Source organism: Suncus etruscus, chromosome 3, assembly GCF_024139225.1.
Source record: "Suncus etruscus isolate mSunEtr1 chromosome 3, mSunEtr1.pri.cur, whole genome shotgun sequence".
Classification (NCBI taxonomy): domain Eukaryota; kingdom Metazoa; phylum Chordata; class Mammalia; order Eulipotyphla; family Soricidae; genus Suncus; species Suncus etruscus.
Window position 1 is genome coordinate 18,076,658 of NC_064850.1, and position 10,567 is coordinate 18,087,224.

The 10,567-nt window shown below is 43.0% G+C and overlaps 1 protein-coding gene across 1 annotated transcript in view; it reads left to right on the forward strand.

Moving 5' to 3' along the window:
* Positions 1-10,186, forward strand: part of BBOF1 (basal body orientation factor 1) — a 36,151-nt gene extending 25,965 nt beyond the window's left edge. The window contains exons 7-11 of the mRNA XM_049770283.1: positions 399-543; positions 3,842-4,335; positions 7,192-7,293; positions 9,829-9,903; positions 10,057-10,186. Of these exons, the coding sequence (XP_049626240.1) occupies positions 399-543; positions 3,842-4,335; positions 7,192-7,293; positions 9,829-9,903; positions 10,057-10,186 (946 nt within the window). The remainder of the gene's footprint in view (positions 1-398; positions 544-3,841; positions 4,336-7,191; positions 7,294-9,828; positions 9,904-10,056) is intronic.
* The last annotated feature ends 381 nt before the right edge of the window (positions 10,187-10,567 follow it).

Consider the following 10,567-nt stretch of genomic DNA (forward strand, 5'->3'; position numbering starts at 1 on the left):
GGCAAGAACACGGCGTAGTCATGTTCTTAACTGCTTCAGAAAAAAAAACAATTTTTTTTTTTTGTGGTTTTTGGGTCACACCCGGCAGTGCTCAGGGGTTACTCCTGGCTCCATGCTCAGAAATTGCTCCTGGCAGGCACGGGGGACCATATGGGACGCTGGGATTCGAACCGATGACCTCTTGCATGAAAGGCAAACGCCTTACCTCCATGCTATCTCTCCAGCCCCCCCCAAAAAAAAAACAATTTTTGATTTTACCAATAGCAAGAACTTGGGGATCACAAACCCCAACTAAGAAAGTGTTGATGTTAATGTTGGGGGAATAAGGCAGATAAGGTAATAGTTTTAGTTCAGTCATATCTGTGACTGAAATCCGTGCTTGAATGTTTCTATTTTAGGCAATTGAACAATGTGGGAAGAAGTGTTTTTAAAGAGAATATTTATCTCCAAAAAGCCCTCTCATACCACATGAAGGAAACTGAAGCTCTACAAAAGAACTCCCAGAGGTTGCAAAAGAATCAGTCTTTCCTTTTACAGGAAAAGGTACCCAGTTTCACTTAGATTTTATTTCTCCTCTTTGTGGGGGCTTCAACTTGAAGTTGAAGGGTTATTTCTATTCTGTGTTCAAGGGTCACTCCCAGTGGTGTGCTGAGGGATTGAATCCAGCTCCTCCTGCACACAGAACCTGGACTCAGCCTTTTGAGTTTCTCTCCAGTCCCTTCTTATTTTCTTTTAAGGATCTGGTTGATGAATACTAATTAGTAAAGAAAGTAAGGAAAATGGGACAAATTTTTCTGTATGTATAACTTACCTCTCCTATCTATAGAGGAAATATTACTTATATAGTGACTTATAATAAGCATTTGATTTGGTTTTATAAAGAATTTGGGGGCTGAGAGATAAAACAGCAGGTAGGACATTTGCATGCAGCCAACCAGGTTTGATCCTTGTCACCTTCTATAGTTCCATGAGCCCCACCAGGCATGATCCCTGAGGACAGACAGGTGTGCTTGAACAAAACAAATTGGTATATATAAAATGCTAAGGGTATGGCTGGAGAGATAGCATGGAGGTAGGGCATTTGCCTTGCATGCAGAAGGACGGTGGTTTGAATCTTGGCATCCCATATGGTCCCCCGAGCCTGCTAGGAGCCATTTCTGAGTGTAGAGCCAGGAGTAACCCCTGAGCGCTGCCGGGTGTGACCCAAAAACCAAAGAAAAAAATGCTAAGGAGGGGCCGGTATGCCTGTTCCTTTAAAGACCTTTTTGGGGGAGTCAGTGCTCAGTGTAAGAACGTTTAAGAATTTGTTGGGGGGCCGGGCGGTGGCGCAAGAGGTAAGGTGCCTGCCTTGCCTGCGCTAGCCTTGGACGGACCACAGTTCGATCCCCCGGCGTCCCATATGGTCCCCCACCCAGGAGCAACTTCTGAGCGCATAGCCAGGAGTAACCCCTGAGCGTTACCGGGTGTGGCCCAAAAACCAAAAAAAAAAAAAAAAAAAAAAAAAAACAAAAAAAAAAAAATAATTTGTTGGGGCCAGAGAGATAGCATGGAGGTAAGGTATTTGCCTTGCATGCAGAAGGACAGTGGTTTGAATCCCGGCATCCCATATAATCCCCCGAACCTGCCAGGAGTGATTTCTGAGGATAAAGCCCGGAGTAACCCCTGAGCACTGCTGGGTGTGATCCAAAACCAACCAACCAAACAAACAAAAAATGCTAAGGGTATATATGTATATAGGCTGGAACCATGAGTTTGATCCCTGGCACCAATGGTCTCCCAAAACACAAAGCAAGCAACCTCAGAATACCAAGCCTGGAATAATTTGAAGGGTGCAGATGGGTGATTCTCAAACAATAACTATGTGTAAATATTCCAGAACCATTAATATAACTTCTATCTTCTACTGTCTTAGAATACCGATTTACCAATTTGCCTTGGTTGGTTGGTGTCTGAATTACTTCAGCTGTGAGTAACTGTCCTGATAACCATGGATTCACTGTGTACAACTTTATTTGCTTGTCTAAGAGAAGTTTGAAGGTAAACAAGCCAGAGTTAGAACGGTAGCAGATTCAGGTTCCTAAAGTCTATAACATATGGCTGTGTCCCCAGGCTCATAGCAGTGGCTTAATTATTAATTAATTAATTAATTAATATTAATTAATAATGCATCTTAATTATTACTCAACCATAACCAAAACTACAATAGCAGGATGAAAGACCAGAGGGGAAAAGTATGCCTGTCCCTTTAAAGATCTTTTTGGAGAAGTCAGGGCCATAGCATGGCGGGTAGGGTGTTTCACTTGCATGTGGCCAATCTGGGTTTGACCCACAGCACCCCATATGGTCCTCCGAGCCTCCCTAAAGTGATTTCTTTTTTTTTTTTTTTTTTTTTTTTTTGGTTTTTGGGCCACACCCGGCGGTGCTCAGGGGTTACTCCTGGCAGGCACGGGGGACCATATGGGACACTGGGATTCGAACCAACCACCTTTGGTCCAGGATCGGCTGCTTGCAAGGCAAACGCCGCTGTGCTATCTCTCCGGGCCCCCTAAAGTGATTTCTGAGCGCAGAGCCAGGAGTAACCCCTGAATGCCGCTGGGTGTGGCCCAAAAATAACAAAAGTTTTCTTGGGGGCCTGCCTACATTTCTACTTCATTGATCATAGCATAATCATATCATTATGCTGATTCACAAGGGAGATAACAGGAAAATTTCAACTGAGCTTAATGCTTTTTGAATAATTGGGTTTTTTTGGTTGTTGTTTGTTTTGGTTTTTGGCCACATCTGGCAGCGCTCAGGCATTATTACTTCTGGCTCTGTGCTCAGAAATCACTTGGGGGTGGGGAGTGGAGCAATAGCACAGCGGGTAGGGTGTTTGTCATGCGCAGCTAACCCGAATTCAATCCCTGGCATCTCATATAGTTCTCCAAGCCTGCCAGGAGTAGTGTCTTGAGTACAGAGCCAGAAGTAACCCTTGAAGGCTGCCAGGTGTGGCTCCCCACAAAAAAGAAATCACTCCTGGCAGGCCCGGGGTGGGAGAGAGTTTGGGAATGTGTTTGGCCACACCTGGCAGGGTTGGGGGATATTGCTTTGGGAGGGGTCACCTCTGGAAGTGCTGGAGGTCAAACCAGGATCAATCACACACTTTAATCTCTATACTATCTGTATGGCCCAGTGATGATCTTTTTTTTGTTGTTTGTTTTTGGTTTTGGTTTTTGCATTTTTTGGGGTACACCCAGCGGCAACGCTCAGGGGTTACTCCTGGCTCTGTGCTCAGAAATCGCTCTTGGCAGGCTCTAGGGACCATATGGGATGCCGGGATTCAAACCACCATCCTTCTCCATGCAAGGCAAATGCCTTATCTCCATGCTATCTCTCCGGCCTCCATTAAGTATCTTTTTTTTTTTTTTTTTTTTTTTTTGGTTTTTGGGCCACACCCAGTAACGCTCAGGGGTTACTCCTGGCTATGTGCTCAGAAGTTGCTCCTGGCTTGGGGGACCATATGGGACACCGGGGGATCGAACCGCGGTCCGTCCAAGGTTAGAGCAGGCAAGGCAGGCACCTTACCTTTAGTGCCACCGCCCGGCCCCAAGTATCTTTTAATAATGAAAAAATCCTGATCTTTCAGAATTTTAGAGGAAGGAAAGTATCAGTGAAATCACTGTATATCATAAATCCAGACAAAGACCCTGGGGAATTTGTTACATCCTGTTCACAGGTTGCCCAAATACCGCTGATCTCAATCTGCCATCGCACTCAAATCTCATGAAAGGAGGGTAACTTAATGAGGCGCTTTTATGTTCTTTAATTAAAAAAATTTTCATCTCCTTTTTTTGGCTTTTAGGAAACCAAAGATCTGTTGGTTAAGGAAAAGGTTTTACAGCTTACTCAGCAGAGATCACAGATACAGACTCTTCAGAAGAAGGTAGTGGCTCTAGAGAATGCCCTGACGTGTATGACCAAAGAGTTTGAGACTGAAGTGTTAAAAGTGCAGCACCAGTCGATGATCGAGAACCAAGCAGGTCATTATGAAATCTACAACCTGCAGCACCTTCTGGAAATGAAGGACAAGGAAATGAATCGAGTGAAGAAGCTGGCGAAGAGTATCCTGGATGAGAGAACAGAAGTGGAAAGATTCTTTATGGATGCGCTGCACGAAGTGAAGCAACAGATCCGACTGCACCAGAAGCATTATAAACAAGTAGCTCAAGCTGCTTTCAATTTCAAAATGAGAGAGGCATGTGCAGGAAGAGAGGAGTATCCCAAAATCCGGACATTCCATGGCAGAGAGCACAGTACCAATAGTGTGCACCAGGATCTTTCGGAGGCTGAGAAATGGTATTACTGATGTTTTAAAACTTGTGTCTTTTGTATGGCTATTCTTAAATCCTTTAGAAAAAGAAAACTTATATGTGGCAGTTCAGTTGGAAGCTATCAAGTATTGAATAGTCTATTAAGGAAGTTCCTGGAAGACAGGGCCTTCGTGTTTCTCATGCTCGGCAGAGTGTGTCGGGGCCTGGCAGGTACCTTACCCTGACAGATGATCCCTCCACCCTCCATTTTTTGTTGTTGTTGTTTTTGTTTTTTGGATCATACTAGGTAGCATTCAGGTGTTCAGGGGTTACTCCTGGCTCTGTGCTCAGAAATTGCTCCTGGCAGGTTTGGGGGACTATATAGAATGCCAGGATTCAAACCACCATCTGTTCTCAATCAGCTGGGTGCAAGGCAAAGGCTCTACTGCTGTGCTATCTCTTCGGGGTTGTTCCTACTTCTGCTGTCAGGAATCACTCTTGGCAGTGCAGGGGATGGTATGGGGTTTCTGGGACCAAATCCAGATTGGCTGCTTGCAAAGCAAGTGCCCTAACTTCCAGGCTATTGCTCTGGCCCCTATGACAGACTTTTAAAGACACTAGATTATTTGTCTCATGGCATGTCATTGTAGTATCTTTTTGTTTTGATTTTGGCTTTTGGGTCACACCTAACAGTGCTCAAGACTTCTGGTGCTGCACTCAGTGATCACTTCTGGTGCTACTCAGGGGAACCATATGGATGCCAGGGATAGAACACAGATTGAAGTGTCCTGCATTCTGTATTATCTCTTCGATCCCCATTGTAGCACTTTTTTTTTACATGTTTCTTTGTTTTTCCTTTATTGGTTAAGCTTTATTTTCTAATTTTTAAATAATATATACTTAAGCACCATGATTACAAACATGTTTGTAGTTGGGTTTCAATCATAAAAAGAACACCCCCCTTCATGAGTGCAATGTTCCCACCCATCTCCCTCCTCCTCCACCCCTGCCTATATTTGAGACAGGCATTCTACTTTTCTCACTCATTACGTTTGTCATGATAGTTGTTAGTGTAATTATTTCTCTAAGTGCATTCAGCACTCTTTGTGGTGAGTTTCACATCATGAGCTGGTCCTTCAGGCCCTCATCTCTATTGTCTCTGAGTATTATTACAATAATGTCTTATATTTTTCTTAAATTCCATAGATGAGTGAGGCTATTCTGTGTCTATCTCTCACCCTCTGACTTATTTCACTCAGCATAATAGTTTCCATGTCCATCCATGTATAGGAAAATTTCATGATTTCATCTTTCCTGATGGCTGCATAGTATTCCATTGTGTATGTGTACCACAGTTTCTTTAACCATTCCTCTCTCGAAGGGCATCTGGATTGTTTCTAGATTCTGGCTATTGTAAATAGTGCTGCAATGAATATAGCTGTGCAGAAGGCATATTTGTATCGTGTTTTTGTGTACTTAGGGTATGTCCCTTAAGTTTTTTTTTTTAACATCTCTCAAGTGGTGCTCAGGAGGTCCTATGGTTCAATAATAGGCCTAGGGATAAGTGGTGCAAGGCCCTGCAAGTGCTAGGGTTCACTTAGATTATTCTGGCACTGCTTGGAAACCTAGAGGGCCACACCTTGAGGGGTCTCTAGGGCTGCATCTGTGATGTTTCAGGGACTTTGTAGTGCTGGGAATTGAACAGAGCTCAATCTCATATAATCACCTGCTTAAATACCCATGTCACCTCTGCAGTCTTCTGCAGTCTTCTTAAATTTTTTATTGTAGTGGTGCCAAGGAACCTGGAAACTCAAGCATACGAGTTAAATGCATTATCATTTGAGTCAGGCCCTAGCCTGACTTTAAATTATTTTCATTTTATCAATGTACCAGTTTGGGGGCTATACCTGGCAGTGTTCAGGGGCTACTCCCAACTCTATGCTGAGGAGTGACCTCTGGAAGTATTTGGAACCATGCTGGAGATTTGAGTTAGTTTTACCAGCACTATAAGCACATAAGAGAAATGCCTTATCTCATATTAGTTCTCTGTCCCTGAATTATAAATTCTTTCACAGTATTATATATATATATTATATATAGCTTTTGGGTGGGTTGGGCATGGTCAATGGCTTTTTAAAGACAAGATTGTTGGGGCAGGAGAGATAGCACAGTGGTAAAGATGCAGAAGAACATTGGTTTGAATCCCGGCATCCCATATGGTCCCCCGAGCCTGCCGGGGGCGATTTCTGAGCGTAGAGCCAGGAGTAACTCGAGCGCTGTTGGGTGTGACCCAAAAACCAAAAACCAAAAAAAAAAAAAAAAAAAAGACAACATTGTTGGGTCCAAGAGTTTGTCTAGGGGTTAAAGTGCTTCCCTTGCATGTGGCCAACTTCAGTTTGATCCCAGGCACTACATATGTTTCCTTAAGCACTGCCAGGAGTGATCCCCTAAGCACAGAGCCAGAAAGCTAGAAGCCCACTGGGTGTGACCCCATAAAACAATAAAAAGATTCTTATTGAGAGGTAGAGTGGATAAATATATTTAAAATATTTAATGAGGTTTTCTCTTCAAGCCTGTGTTTTCCCTTGAACATGTATCTTGCTTGATTGTCTCTATTTCTTTGCTTAGCTATCTCAACTCTTTTTTTGGGGGGGGGGCACACCTGATGGCACTCACAGATTACACCTGGCTCTGTACTCAGAAACTACTCCTGGCAGGCTGGGGGGACCATATGGGATGATGGGGATAGAACCTAGGCTGGCCTTGTGCAAGGCAAACACCGTACCCGTTGTGCTATCTCTCCAGCCCCTTGTTATAGCCCCCAAACCAATAATTTAATTTAAATAGACAAGATACCTACTCTGACCACATTTTTTCCCTCCATTTTATTTTTAATTTTCAGGATAAACATCCAAGGAGATGTGGATATTGGAGATCTGACATGGGAGCAAAAGGAGAAAGTCTTGCGATTACTCTTTGCAAAAATGAATGGTCTTGTCTCTAGGTAACTAAGTGAAATACCATGTTATTATCAAATCTAAAAGCCACATAGATGCAATGGACTTTGCTTGCTTAAAATTAAAGAAGAGGGAAAGGAACATAAAAATATGAAAGGTTTGGGTCAGAGAGATAGTACAGGGTGAGGCACTTTGCTTGCATGCAGCTCACCCAGGTTCAGTCCTCAGAACCATCTATTGTCCCCTGAGTACCACCAGGACAGTGGAATAAAAATACATAATAAAAACACTTATTTACATGCTTTAGCTTAAATGAAAGCTATTGTGAGGGCAGGAGATACTACAGGTAAGGTTTTGCCTTGGAAGTGACCAAACTAGGTTTGATTCCCAGCACCACATATCGTTTTATGAATACCACAAGGAGAGATTCCTGAGCACAGAGCCAGGAGTAAACCTTGAGCACTGTGAGTGTGACTCAAAAAATAAAAAGATGGGGAGGAGATAATGGTATAAAAGGCTAAGTGAAAATTTGGAAAGCAAGTTTAGGAAATTTTTGAATCTTATTTATGGGACAAAGAGATATAGTGGAAGGGTTAGGGTGTTTACCATAAATGCAGCCAAACCCAGTTCAATTTTCAATACTATATATAGTGTCCTAAAAATGGCTGTATGTAACCTCCAGCTCAGAGCCAGGAGTCATCTCTCAAGCATTACCTGGTGCTTAGCCCACAAAACAATCCCCTCAAACCCAGAAATTTATTTAATCCATCCATTAATTTAATATAACCTACTGATCATTGAATGAAAGAAAATAGAAGAGTAAAAGAGCTTCCCCCGACCCCCAATCTTTAGGAATTATGGTTATATCCTTTAAAGAAATATACAAGAAAGTGAGAAATTTAAAGAAACATAGGCTATGAGTTGGGGACATAGCTCAAAGGGCTAAAAAAACATTTCCCTTGCACTGCTTTATCTCCCCATCTCTGTCAGGTATTATCCTGGTGACCCCCAGAACTTCTGCAGACGCTCAAATAGCAAGTACACCAACAATTGTAGGTTAATGGAAGGTGGAGAACTTTGAATTGTTTCCATATTAAAAATAATAGGGGCCGGGGACTGGAGAGATAGCATGGAGGTAAGGCGTTTGCCTTTCATGCAAGAGGTCATTGGTTCGAATCCCAGCGTTCCATATGGTCCCCCGTGCCTGCCAGGAGCAATTTCTGAGCATGGAGCCAGGAGTAACCCCTGAGCACTGCCGGGTGTGACCCAAAAACCACAAAAAAAAAAAAAAAAAAAAAAAAAAAAAAAAAAAATAGGGGCCGGGCGGTGGCGCTAAAGGTAAGGTGCCTGCCTTGCCTGCACTAGCCTTGGACGGAACGCGGTTCGATCCCCCGGTGTCCCATATGGTCCCCCGAGCCAGGAGCAACTTCTGAGCACATAGCCAGGAGTAACCCCTGAGCGTTACCGGGTGTGGCCCAAAAACCAAAAAAAAAAAAAATAATAAAAGAAAGATGGGGCCGGCGAGGTGGCGCTAGAGGTAAGGTGTCTCTGCCTTGCAAGCGCTAGCCAAGGAATGGACCCGGTTCGATCCCCCAGCGTCCCATATGGTCCCCCCAAGCCAGGGGCGATTTCTGAGCACATAACCAAAAGTAACCCCTGAGCATCAAACGGGTGTGGCCCAAAAAACCAAAAATAAAAAAATTATAAAAAATTAAAAAAAAATAAAAGAAAGAACTTTGAAAAAAATTTGAAGCCCCAGTAGGTGTCAAAAAAGATTTACTTAAAAAGGTCTTACTTGAGGCTGGTGCGGTGGCACTAGAGGTAATGCCTTGCCAGCGCAAGCCTAGGACGGACCGGCATCCATATGGTTTCCTGAGCCTGCCAGGAGTAATTTCTGAGCATAGAGTCAGGTACTCCCTACTCAGGAGTACCCCCTGAGCACAGCCTGTGTGACCCAAAAAAACAAACAAAAAAAGAAAATTTACTTAAAAAGGTAGAATCCAGACTAGGTATTCAGTAGCATTTTCTTTTTTTTTTCTTTCTTTTTTTTTTTTTTTTTGGAGGGGGTTGGCCCACACCCAGCTGTACTCGAGTTACTCCTAACTGCTCTCAGGAATCACTCCTGGCATGCTCAGGACCAAACAGGATCTGGAGATTGAACCTGGGTCTGCTACATTCAAGGCAAATGTCCTACCTGCTGTACTTTCTAGTTCCTCAATGTCATTTTCACTGTGGGTTAACTGTTCTGTAACCAGGAAATAAAAAACAGCCAGAGTCCTGACTTAAATATAATATTCCAGTATTATACAGTGTTACTATAAACACTGGAGAAACAAAAAATTGGACATCTTTCCTACTAATACAATGAAATTGAACCTGGCCATGATGAAATTGCCAACCAAGACAGACCTGGGTTCATCCTATTTGGTCCCCCAAGCCTGCCAGGAGTGATTCCTGAGTGCAGGCCAAGAGTAAACCCTGGGCATGGCTGGGTGTGGCAAAAACAAAACAAAAACAAAAAATATAATTGAAATGTATGGCTCAAGAAGACATTGCCTAATTGTTAACTTTTACCATCACAGGAAAAACAACCAGATTTCTAGGCCTTCAGTTCCAGACTACGTTGATCCTGAAACTGTAGGAACAAAGGACACTGGGTAAGAAGCTCTCTTGGCAAATCAATGAACATGAGTCTAGTCACTGTGATTATTGTGGACTATTTAACCTTGCAAAAATAGAGAAAAAGACAATGTATTTATTGTTTGAATCAAGTGTGTGTGGTTGTCAGGCCTCTTACTTTGTCATTGCAGGGATGAAAGCAAGCTTCAAGATCAAACCTTCATCACCCAACAAGTGTCACTCTCACACTCTTCTGATGAACCAGGGATCAAAGAATCACAGGATTCTAGCATAGTAAGGAATTTGAAATCTAAGCAATAATGCATGAATGCTATTCTTTTTCCAAGCTGCTTCTTGCTAAGTCTTTGTTCTCTAGTATCCAGACTTAGAGACCAACCAGTGAAATAAGTAATAACAGTATGAGATTGTGGACATTGTGTGTGTGTGTGTGTGTGTGTGTGTGTGTGCATGTTACTTATGATGAATATCCCAACTACTAAGCTAAATCCCATCTCCATTTAATTTTTTGTTTTGTTTTGTTTCTGGGCCACACCCAGCAAAGCTCAGGGGTTACACCTGGCTCTGAGCTCAGAAATCACTCCTGGTAGGCTTGGGAGACCATATAGGTTGCCGGGGATTGAACCCAGATCAACTGTATACAAGGCAAACACCTAACCTGCCATGCTATTGCTCTGGCCCCAA